Source organism: Typopeltis vanoorti, chromosome 2 (genome assembly GCF_054136105.1).
Source record: "Typopeltis vanoorti isolate ZY-2024b chromosome 2, IOZ_Tvanoo_1.0, whole genome shotgun sequence".
In the NCBI taxonomy this organism is placed as follows: Eukaryota; Metazoa; Arthropoda; class Arachnida; order Uropygi; family Thelyphonidae; genus Typopeltis; species Typopeltis vanoorti.
In genome coordinates, this window is record NC_143550.1 from 22,199,370 (window position 1) to 22,226,570 (window position 27,201).

Here is a 27,201-nt window from a genome sequence, read left to right on the forward strand (position 1 = left end):
GAATAAAAAACTCAGAGTTTCATGCCGAAGTTCACATTATGAGTAAATACCAAGAATAGTGATCAGAGCTTGCTCCACCCTTACTATGAGTTGCCTCAGTTTGCACTACCAAATGGGTCAGGTGTTGCACTATCCAGGTATTTGCTTATGCTTGGAATCGCCGAACTTTATATAGTTTCTATATTCGGCTAAGAAACAATATTGGATGTAATATCCCTTAACTTAAATTAGTTCATGTCACCGGACTGAAGCCTTTGGCTCTTCATATAATTAGTAATTAATTAGGACACCTTCTTGGCAGTTCTCATAGTAGGGTATGTAAGTTCTGTTCGCTACAAACTTGGTATTAACTAGGTCTACCTACTCACTGGTGAGACCTCAATAAAGGTTGAAACCGGTCTGGGTACTGACCTTCTCTTATAATATAGAACAGTAAATACAACTGCTAGGAGCTAAGTTCACATTGTGGGTAAATATCAAGAATAGTGATCGGAGCTTGCTCCACCCTTGCTATGAGTTGCCTCAGTTTGCACTACAAAATGGGTCAGGTGTTGCACTATTCATGTATTTGCTTATGCTTGGAATCACCGAACTTTATATAGTTTCTATATTCAGCATGAGACTCTTTGAGTTTCTTATTCAGCTAAGAAACAATATGGGATGTAATATCCCTTAACTTAAATATTTATTATTATTTTGATAAGGAGGTACATGGTAATAATGAAAATTTAAGAGGGGGGGGGGGTATGTGGATATCTGAAGTTTGAGAAACTCTTGTCTAGATGATAGGTTGTTGATGGATCCTCCAGATTCTTGGAATTAATGATCCATCATTCTTGTTGAGATTAGGATGATATTTCAGTCTCACATGCTTACTTGAATTATCTTTCCAACCAGGTTTTCGTGCATGTAGGGACTTGGTGCCTTTTCAGATGATTCTGCAACATGTTTGAAGTGCATGGTCTAACAGGCCTGTTTTATCACAGTGAAAGAATTAATGTGGCATTTATGTTCATCCTTTCTTGTTGGAATGGTGCATTCTGTTTTTTCCCATATTTAGGATAGGTTGCAAGTGCAATGAATTTTGTAAACCCCTGTGTAGGCAAGGTGGTTAAGGGGATCCTTGGATGAACTGATTATACTTTTTAATTTTGTGGGAAGTTGGAAGGTTTCCTTAATGTTGTATTTATGTAGTGTTCTTGTATGTTTTCTAATATACCCCTAATGTATGTTATGGCTTCTTTGCTTTGCATTCTACCATAAACCTGCACACTCAGGCCAATACATACACAAAAATTCATACCACTATCTAACACAAAAACTAGAGTTTATTAGCACCCTCAAACATAATAAATCCCAAAAATTGGCTCCAATGAGCAAGCACTGAAGAAGGAATTTGAAATATTAGCGAAACATTCATAAAAAAATAGCTAAACAGAAGAAAAAAAAGTTCAAAATGATATCATGAAAAGCAAAAATGATTGCATACTACATTTAAAAATGATTACTTACTACATTTAAGAATTCTTTACCTTTAAATGTATTCTGCTGATATATAATTGTATTCTTTTTCTTGTTTTCTGTCTTTATGCATCATTATTCAAACTCCTTTAGATTTTCTTTCATGTTTTTCTGTTCCACATATTATGTAGTTTCCAGTTTGCTTTATATACTTGCTATATATATATATATATATATATATATACACAAGGTGTTCGGGATAAATTTGACAGTTTCGTAAGGAAAAAGAAAATCTTCTTTGTATCTATTAAATTTAATGAATTGACAAAAAAACATTACAGGCAGAGTTAATTACAATACTATCAACAAGATTTACTCAAAATAACCACCATTAGCATCGATCACAGCTTCAATTCTGCTTCGGAACCTCGAACAAGCTGATGCTACAGTCTCCCTGGGAAGGGCCGCAAAAACTGTTTTAATTTTATCCATTAACTGGGCTTTTGTATTACTGGAAGTGCGATTGGTGTCTTTTTCAACTGCGCCCCATACAAAATAATCCATGGGGTTAAGGCCTGGGGAGTTTGGAGGCCAAACATTTGGACTGGTGAAGTCGTAGAAATTTTCAGACAACCAACTTTTCCCAGAGGTGTGGCAAGGGGCCGAATCCTGCTGCCATACATACGGCCTACCATTGGCTACCCTTGTTATCCAGGGCTTGACTACAGTTAGCAACTCCACGAACAAAGCCCGAATTCCAATGCCAGGGTTCTTCAACACCTGTTCCTGCAGATTTGCGAGGAATTCTGCTGTACGAACGCAATCAGATCGTCTGCTAGGGATCTTTCTTCTTGCTACATCCTCGTAGTCACCATTGCAAGTCTCTAGTTCATGCCTGATTGTTTTTACTGTATTCAGGGAGCATTGGGCAGCAGTCGTAATATCCTTATTTTGATGGCGGGCACGAATCATCATGATACAAGTTATTCTCTTCCATGATTCAGGTGGGTTCCAGCTATCCATCCTTTCTGACATCTTGTATATGAATGAAGAAGGGTCCAAACTTTTAAATGAAGAGAAGTGTGTGTTAATACATGTAACTTACGGAAAAATATAATTAATTATAAATATGTCAAATTTATCCCGAACACCCTGTATATATATATATATATATATATATGAATTAAATTTTTTACCTTGGGGGTATTGTATATTAGGATAACCAAGTTATTTTATAAACTTGGTTATTTTAACTCCTAATCCCAAGTATGCAAACAATTAAGTTTGTGCCTGAAACAAAGTTCAAGTCTAAAGATGATACAACACCAAGGCAACTCATTGTAAAGGTGGGTAAAGCTCTGATCGCTATTCTTCGTATTTTCCCATAATGTAAAGCACATCTCACTAGAAGATGTATACTGCAATGCATTATGGGTGGGGTCACTACCCAGACCGGTTTCAACCTTTTTTGAGGTCTCCTCCAGAGATTTTTATTAAAAATAAAAACACCTTGTTGCAACTTCTATAGGTAAAGTTGATAAGGCTCTGTATTACTATAACCTTGGTATTTAGGGTCTAGCTACTAACTGAGGAGACCTCAAAAACAGGAACAAATGTTTTGTTGCTGCAATAAAACACCTGTTCTATGGGTCGAAACAGACCAACCCATAAGAAAATTTTAAGAGAGACAAGGCGTCCCAGAGTCGAGGGTGTAAGATTACATATCTCAATCACTTTTACAATTGTCATTTGTGGGATTTTTTTTACTCTATGGGGGGGGGGGTTGCAGGATTACTGAATACTTCTGCATAGAGTGGAGGGAGGACAATCTGTGGGTTTTAGGATTTATTAGAAAACAATGAAGGTTAATGCTATACTTAGTTGGTATATTTGAAATACTCAAAGATGAAAATAAGTGAACCATCATTTATAAGATATGTAAGAATAGGAAAGAATAAGTGTGAGTAGAAACACTTTCATTAATGGTAAACGAATTATTAATAATTATCATTTGTGATATGTGTCCTATAAGTTGCTGGGTAGAGCGAATAGCACGATCCTATAAAGTCTAAACATGAATAAGTGAATTTATCATGACCTAATTTAAAAAAAAAAACCTTGAGGGAGAGAAAGTGTTGCAGGAATAAATATGGTTTGATGGAGCAGCAAATCATCTCATAAAATTTGTTGGATGTGTTGTGTATTTCTCTGGTTGATGTATATTTCGCTCAGTTTTCCAAGAATTTTATTTTGTGTAATGAGACTCGGTATACATAACATCCGATCATTATCAGAATTATCCATACTTTCGGGAATTACATTCATTAGGTTTTTTAATTTTTATTGTTTTAGTATCCGTGGTTCTTTTGTCTTATCGATCTCACATGGTATTTTGTCGTAAATCAACATCTTATAATACACAGAATATTCATTTTTATTCAGGAATAGATATTTTTTTACTATCTGTTTCTGAAGACTAGAATAAAAATGTCTCTATACCGTTAAAAAAGAACTTTGCGACCTCAACAGATGCTATACTGCACAAGCAAAAGAAAAGACAATTAGCATTTTTCTTCTAACATCCGCTTTGAAATTTTCAGTTCCAGAAAACAGCTCTTTGTAATGCAGCCATCGGATACAGAAAGTGCACAACTCATGACAAGTGACACCATTCAGTTGGATTGGTTGACACCAATGTTCCCTCTAAGCTGTGCGCATGTGCACACGTACACATTTTACAACTAGCACACAAAGCAAAAAATATGTGCACACTAGATTTTCAAGATGAAATTAAAATTTATTAAAGAAGTTCCACCTAAACATTAACCTATAAATTCTTTAAAAAATATGGTAACTCGATGCTCAAGCCTATAACCTCTCATTTTTTATTACATTCTCAAAGTTGCACAAAACTTGTTAAATTATTAACAGTAACCCTATTTGAGGCTAGTGATTTGATGCCAAAGTGAAAGGGGTGTGGCTTAAATGTGTCATTTTTAAGTAGCATTTAGAATGGCGCGGTTTGTTTACATCTCAGGCTTGACTCATGGAAAATTCCCAAATGTGATTGGCTGATCAAATTAGTTCAAGATCATGATGAATTAAAACAACGGTTTCATAATTTTAATAGAAATAATTAAATATTTTGCCAAATTATTCAAATTATTCAGTGAATAGTGTACATTCGTAAATTTATAAAAACAAAAAACATTCTTCAAATAACAAAATTGCAAAAAAACTGATGCACCATGTCAAATTCAAAGGAAGCAAAAGGTGTGAAGCGAAAATGAATCGCTAGCTGCTTTAAAAGTGAATGGCTGGATGAAATAGTGAAAACTGCTACGCCAAAAGCTCATGAGTTGATAAACATTCAGCTGCATGAAATATTTATGTATGATGCTACAATTGGTGTTGTTTGTATGTATTGTCGTGATGCAATGGTTGCTGGGGATTTTGCTAATGGGAAGAAGTTTGATGTCACTTGGAAATTGGACTTTTTGAAATGCCAATTGACAAGTAAAATATATCTGAATGGTGTGCACAAACTTAGGCAACAAAATTGTTCATTGCCAGCTACAGGAGTACTGTGTATGCTTCGTGAAAGTTCAGATGACCGAGAGAGAAAACGATCAAACCCAGAGCAGATTAAAGTTCTTATTGACTGTGTCTTATTAGTTAAGATGAATAACTCTTTACTTTCAATTCAACATATTAATGAACATATGGAAAAGTATGTTCAACTCCCAGACAGCTGGCGAAGCAAAAATTATGTGTGTGAATTTCTGGAAACAATCAATTTAATTGTTGAAAATGACATGTTTGAGCAAATTGCATCTGCAAATTTTCACACCTTAACCATTGATGAAAGCACTGATATAACTGTTAACAATTGTCTCATTCTCTATTTTAAGTTTAGACCTAAAGATTGTAATGAATATAAAACATATTTTGGCAGAATAATTCAGTTGCAGGCATGTGATGCCTCCTCCATTGTGTTGGCTATTAAACAGTTTTATCAAGAAAAGAAACTTCATCTCCAAAAAATTGCGATGTTTACCTCTGATGGAGCCGCAGTGATGCTGGGCAAAGTTAATGGTGTTGCTGCAAAACTTAAATTAGAAGTTCCACATCTTGTCCAGCAACACTGTGTAGCTCACCGTGAGGATTTGGGGATCTGTGATACGTGGAAGGAAATTAAACTAATCAGAGATATTAATACATTGATGAGAACAGTGTACACACTATTTTCTTGTTCCACAGTGAAAAGACATGAATTTAAAGAAATTGTCGAGGCATCTGAAAATGAAGCTATTGCCTTCAGACCATTCAACGAAGTGTGGTGGCTATCCAGACATTTTGCATTACAGGTAATAATAAGAAACTATGAGGGACTGATCACATATTTTGAAAAAGACAAATCAAATGATCCCGTGGTTAATTATTGTCACAATAAATTAACTAACCTGACATTCAAAGTAGCTGTTAATGTTTTAAGTGATGTTTTTGAAGAAATGGCTTCCCTGTGCAAAATCTTACAAAGGAGTAACCTTACACGACTAGACAGTCATCATTTTGCCAGAGGGAAGATTAACGGAATCAGTATTTGAAAGGTGATGCTTGCTGGAGTGACAGAGTAAATGCTTTACTTAAACAAGAAGATACTGAACCAGTAGATACTATGCTCCTGTTAAATTTTATAAATTGTTTATGTGCACATTTAGAGGACAGATTCCCTGAGAATGAGATAGAAGAATGGTCAGTGTTTGATATCTCCTCTATTTCACATTGTGATTTCTCATTTGGTAGTGAACATGTTAATGCCCTTTGTCTTAAATATCACGATTTTCTGGATGATACTACAGAAATAATTAGTCCGTTTAATGATTTCATATTTTCTGTACAAGAAAAAATTAAATGCAAAATGATATCAAATTTTACAAAATGGTTGTATTTGCTCTTTAAAATGAGCAGTTTTGTGATTTGGCAAAGTTGATGGATATTGGAGGAACCTTCCTTGCATCTATTGCAGACTGTGAGCGAGGTTTTAGTCTAATGAATCAAATAAAAAACCAACTTAGAAACCGTTTAGGAGAATGTCATTTGGATATGCTAATGAGAGTGAAAAGTTACCAATTATATGGAAATTCAATTAATTTAGATAGTGTGTATAAAGAGTGGGTGAATGTCAAAGACAGAAGAGAAAAAAAATAGAGGTAGAAGCTAGAACTTAACAAGATGAGAATTAGTAATGGGAACATTTTATTATGTATGTTTAGAGTTATTTGCAAAGTTAAAAAATTTAATTAAAGGCAATCAGTCACTAGTGTTATCTTTTTTTTTTTACTTTATTTACTTATCAGATCAATATTAAATACATATAAAATATTTGTTAGCTCTGTGATTGATGTCACACAACCTACTTGGTGATGGTAATAATACACACACGCTTATCTAGTACAGTTGGTATCGTGTTGGCCTCGCATGCACAAAGTCCCCGGATCGAGTCCTGCCCAAGGCTTGTGAATTGTGATTTCTGACTGTTTACTGGGGAGGCTACTGCTGTGGGGAGTTGGGGTGACCTGGCTGATGTCTCATTGACACCAGAAGGTAAAGAGTGAACTAAAATCTTTTAACTTTTTTGCTTAAATGATCAGTATGGTGACTTGTATGGGTGCGCACATACTTTTCAAAAGAAGGCAAGTTTTGCACAAATGCAAATTTCTGCGCACACTCACAGCAAAAAATTAGAGGGAACATTGCTTGACACAATAGCCGATCACAGCTGCTAGGTGCTGAGTGAGCTCAAAATGTTAGCTCACCCAGCCTCGCCTTCTCAGCAATTTAAAAATACTAAAACGCTAACAATTTGACCAGCTGCGCCCACTTTACATCTTTTTGAAGGGCTCAAAGGCGTATGCATTTTGAAAATACACTCATGCTATTAACGCAAATGTGACACAATATTTACTTGTCAAAGTGCCCCTCTTCATGAAGCACTAATGCTTTTATCACCTGCATGAAGAGGACAATGAAGCATTGGTATATTGTGTTTAATTTTTAGGAATCGTCGAAGTCTGCAAACAATTGGGGAGTCTTTAACGGGAATGCAAATATATATTGGTGATACTGATATTTCGTGGATCAGCAATGCACACCTAGCACACCCGGAATATTTGACCCGATATATATATATATATATATATATATATATACAGGGTGTTCGGGATAAATTTGACATATTTATAATTAATTATATTTTTCCGTAAGTTACATGTATTAACACACACTTCTCTTCATTTAAAAGTTTGGACCCTTCTTCATTCATATACAAGATGTCAGAAAGGATGGATAGCTGGAACCCACCTGAATCATGGAAGAGAATAACTTGTATCATGATGATTCGTGCCCGCCATCAAAATAAGGATATTACGACTGCTGCCCAATGCTCCCTGAATACAGTAAAAACAATCAGGCATGAACTAGAGACTTGCAATGGTGACTACGAGGATGTAGCAAGAAGAAAGATCCCTAGCAGACGATCTGATTGCGTTCGTACAGCAGAATTCCTCGCAAATCTGCAGGAACAGGTGTTGAAGAACCCTGGCATTGGAATTCGGGCTTTGTTCGTGGAGTTGCTAACTGTAGTCAAGCCCTGGATAACAAGGGTAGCCAATGGTAGGCCGTATGTATGGCAGCAGGATTCGGCCCCTTGCCACACCTCTGGGAAAAGTCAAAAATGGTTGTCTGAAAATTTCTACGACTTCACCAGTCCAAATGTTTGGCCTCCAAACTCCCCAGACCTTAACCCCATGGATTATTTTGTATGGGGCGCAGTTGAAAAAGACACCAATCGCACTTCCAGTAATACAAAAGCCCAGTTAATGGATAAAATTAAAACAGTTTTTGCGGCCCTTCCCAGGGAGACTGTAGCATCAGCTTGTTCGAGGTTCCGAAGCAGAATTGAAGCTGTGATCGATGCTAATGGTGGTTATTTTGAGTAAATCTTGTTGATAGTATTGTAATTAACTCTGCCTGTAATGTTTTTTTGTCAATTCATTAAATTTAATAGATACAAAGAAGATTTTCTTTTTCCTTACGAAACTGTCAAATTTATCCCGAACACCCTGTATATATCTGATAGCACACAACTTTTAATGTTACAATTTTCAAGTTCTCACATTATTCTTTTCCTAGCAGGATCATACGTTCGAGGAGCCAGTATTCAGTATTTCCTCATTTGGTTTTGTTTATTCTATTTCACGTCGGTTCCAGTAGAGTCATCTTAGTTTCTTTTGAATAATTGGGTTTAATGTTCTCTGGTGAGCTGCTAAGCCAATCAGAAAACACCTGTGTTAGCCAGTTATGGGATATTGATGATGTAGCCTTTCAATACCTAGGGTGGCCCTTCTGGATGTACATGCTTCGGTATGCTTTGCCTACATCACCTGTTTATTTCCACACCAAGATGGGATAGGATTTGTGTTTTTCAGTTATCTTATTTAATACCTCTCACTGTTATGCTGATTATTATTAGTTTGTTTATCTTTAATACCAGAGTCCAAAGAATTAGTTCTCATGTTTGTAATTGTTAGTCTGTTCTCTTGCATTGAAAATGTCATTAATATATTTTTTACATGATTTCTCTTTTTATTATTATGAAATGTTTTCCCTGAGGCTACATGGAAACAATTGTATTCTAATATTGATCTTATGTAAATTATGGATTGCTTAAATGAGATTTGATGTGGGCTACAGAGAGGCAGTATTGTTCTCTTCACTGGGTGAGTCTGCAAGGATGTATGACAGTTAAAAAAAAAAAAAAAAAAAAAAAAAAAAAATTAAAAAAAAACGTTCCATTGTTCTAATTTTGAATATGATACTGTAGATTATTCTCCTTAGAACTAATATGTATATGGATAAGATGCTCAGTGTTTTTTTTTATTTGTTTGAAAGAATTCTCAAATTAAGGTGTTTAATTATTACTTCAGCTCTCAAAATACTTTTTTTTTTTTAATGGATAAAGCCTTCTACACTTCGACTTTATATCCTGCTAATATACTTAGCTAGTGATCTTTATGACTTCATTTTTGCTTTTTATACAAAAAAAAAAAAAAAAAACGTGTATACATCAAGAGATACAAGAGATACCACAGAAGATTATGTGACAAGCTTCTGATTGTTAATTTTTTTTCTTTTTTTTCTCTAGTTTATATCATTTGTCAGATATCTGCAGTTTCAGTTTTCTGAACTTCTAACTGCTCCCAATCTCTTAGTGTTCTTCTGTGTCTTCTTCCTACCATTTGTTCTTCAAACACTTGTTTTGATAATCTTTCATATCCCATTCTTTAAGTGCCCATACCATCTTAGATTTTCTTCTCATATGTTCTTGAATATTACTTTTTTTCCATGTGAAATGTATCTAAATAGCAAAAAAGTGTAATTTCTTTGAGTTCACTCCTTAGAATGCATTTGATTTTTCTGGCCTATAAAAATAGGCCAGATATTTTTTATAATCTCACTTTCATGCCAAATTTGTTACTGTAATTTCTAGACGAGTTCGGGTGACCTTTAGGCATTGGAAGGCTACAATCTTCACAGATTCCTCATAAGATTGCACACTTCATACATAATACATTTTGCTAAAATTATAAAGGTCATATGCATACAGCATGAATATCGATATCATAACATTAAACAAATATTAAAACTCTTAAATGTGTTTTATTTATAAACAAAAAATTATTAATAAAATTAATTTAATAAAATTAACATAAATGTTTGCATTTATTTGCACTAACATGCAATAAACTGTGTGAAAATGCACCCTTCCATTGTGAACACCACATACATTATGCTGAAGCAAGTTCCTGTGGGCATTGTTGGCACATTCAGACACTGCCCAGCATTGATACGTTTAAAAGTTAGAGGTTGTAGTCTCCATGAAATACTTAATGGAGAAGACTGTTTCATATAACAAGTAAATGGAATGAAAGATGACTGGGTTTGGTGGGTCAGCAGTTCAACTGTAAAAGGGCAGCTGTTGATCATGCTGCTGTACGTTTAGCAAAAATGGGGGTGAGGGACATAATGGATGCTAGTTCTGCTGCTGCCTAAAAACAGTGCAAATTGAAATAGAAGAGACAATGTGAAAACTGTCTGTGAGAAAATGGCCAGAGAGGTCGTTAATCAAGAATTTCAGTGATGTTTTAGATGCACTATCTCATTTGAGAACAGTATCCAAAGGGTGGTTGGATTTGGGATTTACATAGTAACTGCACTGATGAAAAGTAACATAGCAAAAAAAAAATAATAAAAAAAAAATGGCAAGTTTTCTGGAAACTGAGGATGCTATAGAAGTGATGTGATTATGACAGGAAAGGCTAGAAGTAAAATAACATTAGAGTAACAATTTTTTTTGCAAGTAAATAGACAAAACTGTTTTGGAAGTGTTGAAGGTGGCTAAGTCATTACTGCATTATGAAATAATGTTATGGAGATCATTGTTTAAGGCACTTATCATAGATCTTGATGTTAGAGCGCTACAGGGTTTGTCACGAGGAGGATGCGCAGAGAATGCTTTCATCAAAACTCAGCAGGATTTTGAGGCCAGTGAAAGCAAGTTGTTTAATCATGTGATGAAGAGAGTGGATGAAATAACAGGATCCTGAGGAACACAGACCTTAATAGTAAAATATAATCAAAACAAACACCTTCAATTGCATGGTAAACAACCTAAGAGAAAACTGGCAATCATTTTCAAATTGAGGAAGGCAAATCACGAGAGATTCAGATATTGCTGAGAATCTCTGTGTCAAACCCTATCAAATGCCTTTGCAAATGTCAAGTGCAACAGCATCCACGTTTCAATGATGAGTCCCAAAGTGAGTGATGTATATGAGATCTGCTATGAATCTTGATTGGTGGAAAAAAAAAAATCCACAGTAATGGTTATTGATTAGTCAACAGTTCTCCAGGCATCAAAGAAAAATTACTATGGATGATCATTTCCATTACTTCAGACTACTGATGCAAGAGCAGTTGTCAATGGGTAGATTCCTCTTTTTTGGAAGGATTTATGTGGGATTGTCACATGCTGTAGGATGGATGCCAACTGACAAAGATGTTAGGTCAGAACTCTTCTCTGGAGCACAGTTGGTAGTATTCCATCAGAACCAGAAATCGTTATCTAGGTTTTACAATATTATTTTGGTGTCTTGTTGGTTGAAGGTCATAGGAGGCATTCATTGCATCATTCCAGATAAAGTAATTTTGTCTCAGTGTTATTTATTCTAAATTTATCATCAAATTCCTGACATGTACCCTCAAGGGGTGTACAGGATATGATAGTACTACATGAAAAATTTACATCATTACTAACTTCCTATCTACAATTTTCCTCCAAATCAGTCTATTACTTGTCAAGACTCCAACATTATCAGATCTTATATTTCTATCGTCTAAGGCACATTGTACCATATCAATCCACCTATATCTTGATCTTCCTCTGGGTCGTTTTCCTGCCAACCTAGCAGAGAACACTAGTTTTGCTAATCTTTCCTCGCCCATTCTGTTTAAGTGACCATACCACATGAGATTAGCTCTGCTAATGCATTCCTGGATGCCGACAATGTCAAGTTCTTTCCTAATATCCTCGTTTTTAATATGATATTACCATTGATGCCATCTGTTCATGCCTCTAATCTTTCTCAGGACTCTCATATCTGTGGTCTCTAGTCTTTGGTCAAGTGTTTTACTTCTGACCCAGCTCTCAGATCCGTAAGTTAAAACTGGTTTGAACACAGTCTTGTACACAGCTAATTTAGTGTTCCAACTAATTTCTCTCTTATTCCATATGAATTTATTCAATTGACTTCCTACCATACCAGCTTTGTTGATTCTGTTGTCTATTTCCATATTTAATTTACCATCTTCGCTAAAAATCGTGCCTAAGTAGCTGAAATGTTTTACTTGTTCTACCCGTTCACAACACAGTTGACATTTTCAACAATTCTACCTATTTTCATTGTCTTTGTCTTTTTAATACTGACCTTCATACCATATCTATTACAACAGTTATTCAATTTAGTCAGGGAATCTTGCAGACTTGTAGCAGATTTATTCCGAAGTATAACATCATCCGCATAAAGCAAAGATCTGACATTAACATCTCCAATTCGGATATCATGTTTAATACCACTTTCCTTTATAATGTGATCCATATAGATAATGAATAACAGAGGGGATAATGTACATCCTTGTCTCATACCAGATTTAACATTTAAACCATCTTCCTGTACATCCTTCAATTCTAACTGCTGACTTACAACTCAAATACAGACTAAGTATTGCTTGATATTATGCATCATTGACACGATATAGCTGTAGCGTATTGAATAGCTTCTCTCTTGGCACCTTGTCATATGCTTTTTCCAGATCGACAAAACTTAAATACAGATCTTTGTTATATTCTCATGCTTTCTCGACTGTTTGTCATGAAGTGAAGATCAGATCCTGAAGATCTGATTCAGGCTAAATAGTGTCCTGAATCCAGCTTGTTCACCAAGCTTTTCTTCCACAATTCTTCTCGACCGTTTCTAAGTATACTTGCTAGGAACACTCAGTAGGGGAAATACCTCTGTAATTCTCACATTGTTTTATTTCCCTTTTTATATATGGGTACTATTAGAGCTCTACTCCAATCATCGGGAATTCGTCCCTCTGTCCAGACTTTCAGAATTATGCAGTGCAGCCACTGTATAACTTTTATACCACCATACTTCAGCATTTCTGATCGAATATCATCTACTCCTGCTGCCTTTCCACATTTCAAACCTTTAATGGCTTTTCTACTTCGAGTATGGATATGTATTCCTGACTGTATGCCTGTTGGGTGTTTTTTTACCACTGTGCTGTCATCACTGCTTGTTTCATTTAACAATTTTTGGAAGTAATTACTCTGTACTTCAAGGATATCTTTTTCTCCTGTTTTCATGTCACCTTTATCATGTCTAACTCCGTTTACAGCACTCTTTCCCCCATTTCTAAACTTCTTCAACAACCTCCAGAATATCTTACCACCTTCGTAATATTTATTTTCTATGTTCTTGCCAAAGTCCTCTCATGACTTTTGTTTAGCTAGTTTTACAGTGTTTCACTTTCTTACATTTGTCTCTGTATTCTCTAAGAGCACAAGCAGACTTATTTGCCAGGAACTTTTGATATGGTTTCTTCTTTTCCTTCACTGCCTCTTTAACTTTCTGTGTCCACTGGAGTCCTGATTTTTCTATCCTTGCAGACAACCTCACCACATGCCTCTCTGGCTGAATTAATCAGAGTTTTCTTCAAAGCTTGCCACTGAATCTCCAAGGTTTGGTTCCTGTTCTCAAACTCTTTCATTTTTTTCTTCAATAATCTTTGTGTATGTTATTCTACTGTTCACATCTGAGAACTGTTCAACTTTTATTTGCTTAAAAACTTTCTTACATGTTATTCTTTTCAATATGAAATTCAATTTTATCCTGCTCAAGACTAAATAGTGATCACTTCCAATTTCAAATCCTCTGTACACTCTGGTGTCCTGCACCAGGGAGAAAACATCATTATCAACAATAACATAGTCAGTGAGACTTTTCTTACGCCTTGCCTCTTCTCTCCATGTGAATTTGTGCACATTTTTATGTTGGAACATGGCGTTAGTAATCACCAGTCTATGTCCTGAGCAGAAATCCAACAGGTATTTGCCATTATTATTAGCTTTGCTCTTTTCTCCAAATTTCCCCAAAATATTTTTTGTATGTCACAATCATTTCCTACTCTGCTATTTAGATCCCCAACAAGGACCAACTTTTCCTTTTTCATTGTGTCGGTTGCTTTTTCTAAAGCATCAAAAAATTCCTCCACTTCTTCCTTAGTAGAACCTTCTGTGGGACCATAAGCACAAATAAGGCTCATTGTTCAGTTCCCCATTCTCATATTTGCCCACATTACTCTACTTGAGATTGCCTGCGATTCAAGAAGATTAGCCCCGTATTTTGTGTTGAATACTATGGCTACTCCATCTTTTCCTTGATTGTCATTTCCTGAATATAACATTTTGTATTTATTGCTCAGAAAGATCTCACCAGTTTTTGTCTTTTTTGTTTCAGTCACCCCTATTATGTCTTATCTGGTACTTATCTAATTCCTCAGCTATCTCCATTTCTCCATTTCTAGCTCAATTTTGTCATGTTAAAGCTGTATAACTGAGAGGAGACCTCCACATAGCCTTTAAAGGAATGCATAGAACCGACCAGGGCTTTTGACCTAATGTCCAATCTTCACCTTCTCTGGTGCCCCCTGTTGGGTATCTACCTGGATACTGAACGAACGAGAATGGGCTGGCAATTTGGGATTTAGCCGACCAAATTGTATTCTTATTGGTTAAACCAAAATAAAAAAAATATTCTAAAGTTGGGTGATAAAAATGATGCAAGGAGATCAATTTTATCTTTAAGTGATCTTATAGTACTATCATCTAGTTGATAGAGGTGAATGCATTATTATTATTACTACTACGGGCAACTCCAGGGAGTCCTTAGACTCATTGAGGTAGGTCCTAAACATCACGTCCACACAGCTATTCGACATTCTTACAATATCTATCATACCTTGCCTTGAACTCATAGAACCCACAACAGACTCTGGCAGCTTATTCCACTCATTTACCACTCTAAAAGTAAAGAACCTCTAACACCCTTGCTAACCACATTCTTGATAAGCTTCCATAGATGTCCCCTAGTTCTCCCACCACCAGTCCTGATCTCAAAAATATCCTCTGAATTAATCCTATAGAAACCCTTTAGCAATTTGAATGTCTTAACTCCCCTTTTCCACCTATCAACCAATTTCTGCAACCCACAAATCTTCAACCTGTTCTCATAAGGTTCATTCCATAGACCTGCTGTCATCTTGGTCACTCGCCTCTGAATCCTCTCCAGCTCCTCCCCATCAAGAAAAAACCAAATCTGGGCACAGTAGTCGAGATGAGGTCTTATCAAGGCTCGGCATAGAGGAACAATAACTTGCTTGTCTCTGCTCATCAAAGTATTTTTCAACAACCAAGTGAGTAGATGAGCTGATTTAGCCACTTTTGCAATGTGCCCCCTAAACTCCCTATCCACCAACACTCCCAAGTCCCTGGCCTCATCAATCTCCTGGAGTACAGTTCCACCAATGTGGTATACTGCTGCTAATCTTTTCACGCCAAAATTCATAACCTTACATTTTATCACATTAAATTGACATCCATTCTCCTTAGCCCAGAACTCCAATCTATCCAAATCATCCTGCAAAATTTTGACATGTGCATTCACTACTGCTCTACCCATCTTCACATCATCAGCATACAAATGAACAGTTCCTCTCAGATCCTTTCCTATATCATTAATGAACAAATTAAACAATAGTGGTCCAAGAACAGAACCCTGCGGCACACCATTGTCACAGGCCATTTTAAGGACTATACTCCTGAATAAACTACTCTCTGATATCTCTCCATCAACCACTCACCTATCCATCTCACCAACCCTATGTCCATTCCCATATGTTGCACTTTACAGATTAGAATTCCATGTGGTATCCTGTCAAAGGCCTTAGCCAGGTCCAGCAGTATCACTGTAAACCCATTACCCTTATCCAGTTCAGCCGTCACTGTGTTATAAAACTTGAGCAAATGACTGGGGCATGATCTACCCTTCACAAAGTCATGCTGTCCCCTGTACAGTATCTGATTTTTATCAATCCATTCCTGTATTTTTTCCTTGACTACTTTCTCCAAGACCTTGACAACGACTCCTGATATGCTGACGGTTGGTAAATTGCAACAGTAGTCTTGGATCCTCCTTTATGCAGTGTAACTATTTTCCCCTCTTTCCACACCTTCGGGACTAAACCAGACTCAGATTAAACAAAATGGTCAAGGGCACTGATAATTCTTTAGCCGCTTCACATAAGACCTGTGCTGTTATACCATCCAGTCCCACAGAAGTATTCACATTAAGGTTCTGTAATAGACTATTCACCTCCACTTAATTCATCACAATTCCCATATAAACTAATGGTTCCTTCATTCTTTCAATGTCACCACCTGGATGATATACTCTTGCAAAGTGCTCACTCAGTAATTCCACTATATCGAATGATTCAGTGACCTCCTTACCATCGGCATTCCTTAAAATCATTCTGCTATGTACAGTTGCTGTTTTTTTTTTTGCTTTCAGCATATTGAAAGAGCTGTTTGGGATTCTCTTTAGCTTGCATAGCTAGTTTCCTTTCATAATCCACTTTTGCTTTTCTTACCACACTCATTACCCTTCTCGCCTGCACTTTATACCATTCGTGTGCCTGCAGGTCACCTTTCTCTTTAAATTCCCTCCACAGTTGTTTCTTTTTTTTTTTTTTTTTTTTGCAGCTCAAGCTTAATGGTGTTATTCATTCATTTAACCCCTACTTGTTTTACTATTCGGACCCTAGGTATACAATCAGCCATAACCTCCTGTAAATACTCCTTGACCACTTCCCATGCTCTATCGACATCCACCCTTGCAGTTTTACATGTCATGGCACTGAACTAGGCAATCTCCTAAGCTTGTCATACTTGCCAGCATGGTAATTCCACATATACCCTGTCTTAATCGAAAATTCTACACGTTTAGCCACCTCCCAGGTCAAGACCTTATGATCACTCTCACCAATAGGTGGCAACATGATCATATTCATTACAGTCAAATTCTCAGATGCTATTACCAGGTCAAGCACTCTCAAACCCCTAGCATTTTCAATTACATGCTGTCTCAGATAGTTATCCCTTAATAATTGAATAAAATCCAGTTCCTTCCTCACATGTGTCCTCTCCTCCTTCCAATCAATGTTACCATAGTTGAAATCTCCCATAATAATTACCCTCCTTCCACTCATTTCATCAATTTGTTTTTGCATACTATCTCCACCATCTATTCTATAGCAGCATCCAACTGTATATTTTGTTCTGCCAGTCTCAGTCTCACACCAAATATCCTCAAATGAGTTCTTTTCACTATCCTGCAATACAACTTCAATTCTCCTTGGCTGCAGTTCATCAGCTATCATCAATAACACTCCCTCCCTCCCCAATTTATTCTCCCCCCCTTAACACAGTATAACCTACACATTCTATCCTGCTAACTATATCATCTTCCATCAGCCATGTTTCACTAATGCCAATAATTTCTGGCCAGGAAGAGCCAACCAAGGCCAAAAATTCTTCCTTCTTGTTCCTAATACTCCTGGCAATAGTATACATGAAATGAAGAGGTCCCTTTGTCCCACCCCTATCTTGATGCGTTATTCTATCCCATTTCGATTACTTGTCCTTAGTACTGGCTCGGGTACATAATATATATATTCTTAAAATCAACTGTCTCACTGATGTCTGCATATCCACTTCCCTCCCTCCTTGGTAGTTCTAGTTTCCCTGATTCTGCACATTCATTTTCACTTCATTCAACAACACTTTTTCCAGTCTCTGCACACTAAATCCATTCAAATGCAGGCAATCCATCTTGTATAAATCCTTTCACCCATCAAACTCATTCCACATCCACAAATTCCACACCACGCCTTCTGCATAACCTGCACATAACGTCATTTGCAATTATGGCCCTCCTTCTGAACTCTGTCGTACCGTGGCAACAGACTCGCCATCCTAACTCTGTCGCTCTTTTCTTTCACTACCTTTAACAATACTTTCAAGTCCTCATAAAATATTTATCTCCTTTCAATTCATTCATACCTGCCACAACTATCGATTCTTTCACCCTCTGTTTTTGCGCTCTAATACTCTCACTTACATCCTTACATTTCGCACCCAGTAAGTACGATTTAGTTAAAAACTCCCATCTATCACACCTCTTAATAACGAGTCACCGTACAATACTCTTTCCTTCATTTCTGAAACTTCCCACTCTTATGCTTATTTTTCCTTTCAAACACTTGTTTATTTCCATTAGCCAAGGCACTCTGGAAAGAGAGTTGCAGGTGTTCCAACTGCCGCTGCGCAATGTGTATTACTCCGCATAACCTTGCAATCTCACTCCTTAAAAATAATTCCTCATTTTTTTCATCATTTAAACCATTTTCTCTCTGTATAATTTCTTTCACTCTCTCTTTGATCACCACTCCTCTCATTACCATCTTGTAGAACATCGCAATTCCCTATTAAGCCACTATTTTCACTCGCATTCTGACTTTCTTCAACCACAACAATCTCACGACCTGACACATACTTCAATTCCTCACTTTCTGCACAGTCTCTCACCACTATCATTTTCCATCCAAACTCCAGCCTCTTTTGGGAACGCACACATCCCACACATCACACTGGACAAACTCCCTCACATTAAAGTTTTTGAACAAAGGCATCGTATTTTTGGACGCCATTATTTTTCGTCGCATTGGTGCCATGTGCTATTCTATGAAATGTATCTTTAAAATACTAAGTTAAATAAAACTGAATTCACACCAAAATCACATAGAAGCAACAAGCTACCAAAAATAAACAATACTACATTAAGATTTAAACCAATATTCTAATTTTCACTCAAAATTATACTTAGCTTTCGGGAGCTCTCTGAAAACGCTACACACCATGTAGCCCTCTAGCAGCTCTTTGCATAGATACAACATTTGTGCCAGACAACTTTGAAGGACCAGAAGGTGACAACTACCAATGCCATAGGTGGCAGTTTTCTACTTTCAGCTATTTCAAAGCCAGATTTATCCCTGTTAGTGATGAACTTGCAAGTGTTATAGGTTTCAGTGTAGGCTTCTTCATTCATAGCCTACAATGAAACTTGAATAAGATTGTGATATGAGTTACCAAAAGGAGCAGTCACCTCAGTAATGAACCTGGAAGGAGAATTAGTTAAGTAAAGATTGAGTGTTTGGTAAGTGAAGAGAATTTTCAGAAATTCTGGTTTTGAAATGAATGCTTTGCTTTATGTCATTGCTTGCAGTGAATACATCCACTTTTCTTCCAACTTGGTTTGTGAAGTTGGAGAGAGGAAGCCAGTGGGAAGGATAGAGATGGCAAATGAGTGATACATAATGTGGCAAGGAGATCTTAAGCTACAAAAACACAAGGAGATTGAAGATTAGGCATTCTCTGGCAAGGAATATCAAATTGTGCAAAAGCACAGGTACCCAACTGTGTGGCAGAAGGAATCATACATGATATAGTTTAGATAAGATACAATGGTTGTTGACTGATTTGGGTATGTCAAAAATAGAACATCAAGTTTGAATATCTGTTTGGATGTTACCAACAATCATGATATTATGAATGTTAATAAAAATAAATGTAGAACTTTTTTTTTCTCTCTCATTTTTTAAATATTGTTTTAAATACAAGATTTTGAAATGTTTTGTAGGAATTTTTAGGGGTGGGTGAGATAGGTTAGTCTTTTATTTTAACTACAGTGATTCTGTATTTACTACAGGTGTATTGTTATGTTGATATTTCAAAGGTAAAAGCGGGGGGGGGGGGGGAATAATGGGTAAGACATACTCTTAAACATATCACCCATGTAGAGAGCATTCAATCCTCATGTGCCACTGTGTTTCAATTGCCATGTGGCAGAGCATTGTGTATGTTTATTAGTGCTTCTGAACGATTGCTCAGTTTTTCATAATGTAGTTAATAATATTAAGTCATTGGAGTTTGTTTTATATAGGTGTGTGATTGACTGAGTTTAGCTAAGTAAACCTATTTTTTTGTTTAAATTAGATGTTGTTGGTATGGTGCCAATGTGCGGTAGAGCAATAGAGGCAAAAACGTCATTGGAGTGAATTGAACTTACGTGATTTTGTGCAACATAGTGTGTGAGATGTATTCTTCTTAAAAGTTAAAGGGTTTATGGAAGGAGAGTGAAACTGCTGAGCAAGTATGTGTTAAGTGTTTTGATAGTGAAGTTGAAGTTGGGTGGCAAGAATGAAGCAAGTGTTAATAGAGTAGATAGTATCGACAGTAGAATTGAAACGTTAATGCAGCAATGGAAATACAAGAGAACAAAATGGACCTAAATAAGGAAATAGCACACTTGCATGTTATCCTTCACAGGACAGAGCGCAAAATCAAAAAATTGCAGAAATGAGAAATTAGCAGGCCTGAGAAGAGAAAGAAACAGTTGAGCCAGGGTAAGAATTGAGATCATATTAAACAAGAAAAACATGGTAACGAGAAAATTATGTATGGAGACTATGTGATCAGAAGAGTACTTGCTGAAATTATAACAAAATCATGTTTCCCTGGTGGACAAATTAATGAAATTAGTCATGCTACCTGGATGCAGAAAGGTAAGGCAAAAGAACTAATTGTCTTGGTTGGCACTAATGTTCTGTGGGGAGTATCTTATGAGAGATGATGTGAAGGATTTGTTGGATGAAGAAAAAATGAAGGGAGACAAGTGTTAGGATTAGAAACGAAATCAGCTGTTGATTGCATTAGATATTAATAAGGATGTATGAATGGATGACATATCACCACTTATTTTCATGAAATGTGCATAACAGTTAGCATAACTCTGCAGAATGACTGGATGAATAACTTTAATAAGTACTGGTGGTGATGAGATGACAGAAGCAGATGAAATTGTTGAGCTACTGAGTGACCACTTTGTAAAGGTATATCATCCAAGTGAGGTTACTGCTGTGACCTATGTGTATAATAGATAAAAATTTGGAGAAAAAATGTTGTCCAGCAGAAAGCAACAGCATTATGGTAGTATGGAGAATATCTCAAAAACTACAGGTGTTCCGACAAGATAATGCACATTGCCTATATTGCTTCAAAGTGTTTTATTGAATGTGACAGCAACTTCCAGGTTGAATTCACTGGATTGAGATATTCCCTGTTTGTGAATCCTACATTCCCGAACACCCATATTTGTGACAAGTAGTCTGGATGGTGTCATGCAGCATACCATGTAGTGGCATTTCTAGTGGAGGGGGGGGGTGCTTTTATTATATAAAGTATTAGGATGGTCAGTGCCTGCATTTAGTCTTTTTCTTGTGTGCGCGATTAATGTTCGGTGCCTTTCCAAAAAACGTTTTTTTTTTTTTTTTTTTGAATAAAGTGTGAATAAAACAAACAGGAAATGAAAAACAAATGAAAACTGCATTTACAGTATAATGTTACCTACACAGACCCAGCTGGTGGCGTGTGCAATATACACAGACACCACAGAAAAAAAGTGCCTAAAAGATCTCAGAAAATATGAGATAAGAATTTAAACAAACAATGAATGGTACATATAATTATGAATGTGCGTCGTCTTCCATTCGGGCCCCTCAGAACTTCCATGTTGAATTCGCTGGATTTTAATCCCATATACCAATTATATCACTGTAATTTTTGATTAAAATTTACGAAAATATACCTAAATTAGTTCTTTATTTTTTGATGTATCATAAATCAACTTATGATTAATTATTGAGTTCCATGTAAAAAAAAATTTGTATAAGCAGGACTAATTTGTAGGTAACATTATACTGTAAAGCGATTTTCATTTGTTTTTCATTTCCTGTTCATTTTATTCATACTTTATTCAAAAATAACTTTTTTGGAAAGGCGCTGAACATTAATCATACACACAAGAAAAATACTAAGCGGCGGTGCTGTACCTACGGATTAGTCCTGCTTATACAATTTTTTTTTACATGGAACTCGACAATTCATAAGTTGATTTATGATACATCAAAAAATAAAAAACAATTTTTGGTATATTTTCATAAATTTTAATAAAAAATTAGTGATATAATCAGTTTCATCCTTTATCCAAGTGTCCAAGATACAATTTCAGAATTTATTTGTTCGTTTCCAGGAAGATCTGAAGGGACCCGAACAGAAGACGACGTACATTCATAATTATATGTACCATTCGTTGTTCGTTTAAACTCTTATCTCATATTTTTTGACATCTTTTAGGCACCTTTTCTTCTGTGGCGCCTGTGTATATTGTACGCTTCGCACATGCCACCAGTTGGGCCTGAGGATGGTGATCATAATATTTTAATTGTACTATGTAGCATTAACATATACAACACAGGTATTAACATATAAATTGAGAACAATAATTCTAATTGCAGGAGCTGCATTTGTTCATGCAATATGTTATCAGAAAATTGTAGTTTAGTAATACACGCATGGTCATAAAATCACTAGATCAAAACCAATCTTTTTCTTGTTTTTAATTACTTTATTAATATGCTTTTTAATTATTTTAAATAATTTTTTCCTGCACCAGCTTTTATAAAAGTATATAGAGACAGTTCAGAAACATTTTATTACATACACATACATAGGGCAAAAAAAAACTTGACATAAGTATATTATAAAAATCAGTTCATCCAATGTAAAAAGCCTGTTATATAAATCCTGATGCAAATCTGTTGTTAATAAATAAATTTAGGTAAGAATGACAGCACTTTCAGGTTTGCCATGTTAAGTGCTTAGAAAAGTCCTTAAAACATTGTGTATCAATGTATTCCATACTTCAGAGATTTGCTGCTTTGACTGCATAAGAGATGGGTGCAAATAAAGTAATTGTCTTAATTATTTTTGCAGACTACTAGCCGTCGCATGTTAGAAGAAGGAACTGTTCCTCTGTTATATACAAATAAGCTACAGTTTCATAGTCCTGGACGTCCAGCATCTCACCTCTTGCTCAGTATCCTTAAATTGATGAAATTTTAATAAATGCAGCTTGTATGATTATAAATTAGAAACCTTTCTTGAAAGTTCTTTTTCACTTGGTTATAATATTAATTAAAGATTCCAAGAAATTATATTCTTGGTTTCATCCTTTTTCCAAGTGTAAGCAACTAAATTTTGAGCACGAGGTCACTTCACAACTGGACCACTTGTATATAGAGGCCATTGACTTCACATCATTTGCCTTAGTATCCCATAATGCAATGCACATATTCTTACAGACATCTATTTCTAATCCAGAGTATTTTAGTAATTTATTTGACACCTTTTGACTACTTATATTATATATGGAAATAGGACTTCTGCATTACTTCAACCTTGGCATCGCTTCTGGGTCTGGTTCCCACTGATGAGACCTCATTATTGGTCGAAACCAGTCTGTGTAGTTGCCTTTAATATGTATAATGCTATGTTTTCCATAATACATAGCATTATACATATTTGTAAGGATATGTGCATTGCATTTGGGATACTAAGGCAGTTGATGTGAAGTTATAAGCCTCTGTATACGAGTAGCCCAGTCGTGAAGTGACTTCACGTGCATGCTTTGTTTGCTTACACTTGGATAAAGGATGAAACCAATAATATAATTTCTTGACGTCTTTTAATTTATAGAAAATTTTCTTTTATATTGGCTTTAAATTTTCCATTTTGATTAGAAATTAGTGACAACATCCACTCTGTTAATATTTTCAAAGTTTTTAGGAAATATCTGCGTGCAGAAGGCATTTGCAGATATCTTTAGTAATTAGCAAACAATAGTACAAATACAGACACCAACAGTATGCACTAACTCCAAAACTACAGTGAACGAAGGTGATATCTGGAAATAAAAAATATGATGCTCAGTTTTCTCCGCATCAATCCTATAAAAGTCATTTTAAGTAACTTAAGTATTTCTATCACATCTGTAATTTTCTGCCTGTCAATCAACTTTTATACCCCCCCCCCCCCAAAAAAAAATCCTCAATCTATTCTCATAGAGAGCGTTCCACAGACCACTTGCCTCTGAATCTTTTCCACCACTTGTCATTCCTAAAGATCCAGGTAACAAAACCTGTGCACAGTAAGCTTTATAAAGAGGAATGATGACTTATCTCTGTCTGAGTGTTCCTGAATAGCCAAGCAATCCTATGAGTTGCCTTGACTTTACAGTATGTCCTCTGAACTTCAGTTTCCTATTAATCAGTACCTCAAAATCCTTTACACCATTGATTTCTTGCTGTACAGCTCTGTCAGCTTACTGTCTGTCCTTTTCCTTATTAACATGGTGCCTGTTATTTTTTGCACATACTGTGAGCTAATTAAATCGTCTCACAAGCTCTTTGCATCACCGTAACTACTATTATTAAGAAAGACCTCCAGGGAGTCAGGGACTCATCGAGGAAGGCCATGTACTGCATGCACCAGCTATCATTCTTGAATTCATTCACACTGCTTGCACATCCCACATCTCATGGCAATCCGTTCCAATCATGCACCACCTTATGAGAGAAAAATCTAGTCTTTCTTAGCAGCATTCATTCTCAGCTTCAAAGGATGCCCTCTTGTCCTTTCCCAACCCTCCATAAATTGAAAAATTCCGTCAGTTGAAATTCTGTATGAACCTTTCAGAAGTTTGTAAGCCTCAATCATATCACCACTCTTTCTCTTGTTTAGCTAGTGTCTGCAGTCTACAAATTCTCAGTCTGTCTTCATAATCAGTATTCTACAATCCTGGTATAACTTTTAATCTCTCCTTTGCACTCTCTCCACTGTATCAGAATCACAATGGAAACCAGGAGACCGCACAATGGTCTAAGTGAGGTTGTATCAAGGCATTGTAAAGAGGCAAAATGACATCCTTAACTTCATATGAACGTTCTTTTCTGCATTGCAATTATCTTTTGAGTTGTATTTGCAATCTTTGCTACATGGCTCCTGAACTTTAACATCCTATCTATTAACACTCCAAGATTCCTAGCCTCATCAGTTTCTTCTAGCCTAATCCCACTAATATAATACGGCATTGGATATCTGATCATGCCAAAGTGCACGATTTTACATTTATTACTGACATAGAACTGGCATCCATTTTCCTATGCCCACAATTCCAGCCTATTCAAATCATTCTGCAAGTACTGTATATCAGCAGCATTCCTGATTACCCTACCTATCTTTGCATCATCAGTAAATAGCCGTCTCCTGTCAAATCCTTCACAATAACATTAATGTGTAGATTAAATTTTGTTAGCAAACAGCTGAATATTTTCCTTGAGATAATTTCCTATATCACTTATATAAAAATTAAACAGGAGTGGTTCAAGCATGGAGCCCTGCAGCATAACTGCTAGTCACTTGCTTTCTTGGAGATTTTTTTCCTCCTAATGCTACTATTTGGTATCTGTCCTGTTAGTTGCCCTTGTATCCACATCAGCTTCATATCCACTCCTATTTGTTCCCATTTGTGTGCCACTTTCATATTTTATCCTGTTAAATGCCTTTTGTAAAATCCAACAGTATATTTGTATAGCCATTCACTTTATTCAACTCAACTGTCACGCTGTTGTAAAAAGTGAGTAAATTACTGAGGCATGGCTTTCACAGAGCAATGCTGGCCCTATAGAGTATGACATTCTTATTCACCCATTCCTGAATTATGTCTTTTTGTCCACTTCTGAGGACATATTTTGCTCTATAGCTGAGTTAGAGGTATTGCCAATAATACATAATGAGCTGATATGAGAGTAGATATGAAGCTGGTAGCAATAATGGGGGGGAACATACCAGAATAGTATTGGAATTTAATCTAAAAGAATGGGAGTTCCTCAGGTTTGGTACTAGAGCCACTACTCATATATATATATATATTGATATAGCAAAAGTTTTTTTTGGTGGGGGGGGGGGATATTCAGTTGTTTGCTGATGATGCAAAATTGGGGAGGGCGACGGTTGATAATGATGAAGTAGATATCTCGTAGGATGATATAAATAAATTAACATTGTAAGCAAAGAATAATGGTTGTCCGTTTAATGTTGAAAAATGTAAGGCTATGCACTTTGGTTTGAAAAGGTTACAGACTGTGTATCACATTTGAGGTTAGAGACTTGGGTGGGAGGGGGGTAATGGTGGACAGAGAATGAAGGACATTTTATCAAAGTTGGTAAAATAGCTTAAAGGATTGCTTGGATGTCAAAAAAAAAAAAAAAAAAAATAGTAATAAGTAAAGATAGGGGTTATTTGTTCTTCTTTATAAGGCTGTGATTCAGCTGCATTTTCACTAATTCTGGTAGTAAGGCTTATGTTGATTTTTCGTAACTGCTTTTTAAGGAAATTACAACGTATGTGGAATGTTGATTACAATAACTTGAATACTTCTGATATTTTGGGCAGTCAAATTACCATCAGAGAATGCAGTGCAATATGACATGTGCATGCAGTCACTAACATAAGTAAATGAGGTCTAAGGATGTCAACCAAAGTTGAACCCTGAAGTCCTAAATAGTGTCCCTTAGTGGGCTCATATGGGTAATCTTAGATGTTAGACCGAAGTTCTGAGGATAAGTGCTTCCCAAATTTGGGGCAGTTGCATGCACCCAAATTTGTTGAGATTTGGTAAGTTCCTTAAAGCTGAGGCAGATTTTAGGAATACCCTCTTATTTGCATTTGCTGTAGTAGAGTAGAATGGCCTTCTTCCAGTGCATTCAGGTGTTCAAGCATAGTCAGCAAGTCCTGAGCTGCTGTAGTCTTGGAACCATGTGTTCAGCAATTTTGATGTCGACTGTCTTGCCTGTTTGACCATAGGACAGTTGGCAATTGCAAGTAAATACCTGGCAGGATTAGGGAGTGTGGCTGGTCTTTGATAGAGCAGATAAGGGAAGCCAATTTCTTATATGGTCTGTAAGTTGTTGTAGGGTTGTATTTCTTTAAGATTAATTTTTCAGATGTGCCTTGGATATATGCAATGGTGGTAGAT

The 27,201-nt window shown here is 36.1% G+C and overlaps 1 protein-coding gene across 3 annotated transcripts in view; it reads left to right on the forward strand.

Moving 5' to 3' along the window:
• The window catches only part of LOC150108870 (sphingomyelin phosphodiesterase 4), a 295,822-nt gene that overhangs the window by 57,627 nt on the left and 210,994 nt on the right, over positions 1 to 27,201 (forward strand). For all 3 annotated transcript variants that reach the window (XM_090403908.1, XM_090403915.1, XM_090403923.1), the window contains exon 4: positions 23,099 to 23,201. In XM_090403908.1, coding sequence (XP_090260034.1) covers positions 23,099 to 23,201 — 103 coding nt within the window. The remainder of the gene's footprint in view (positions 1 to 23,098; positions 23,202 to 27,201) is intronic.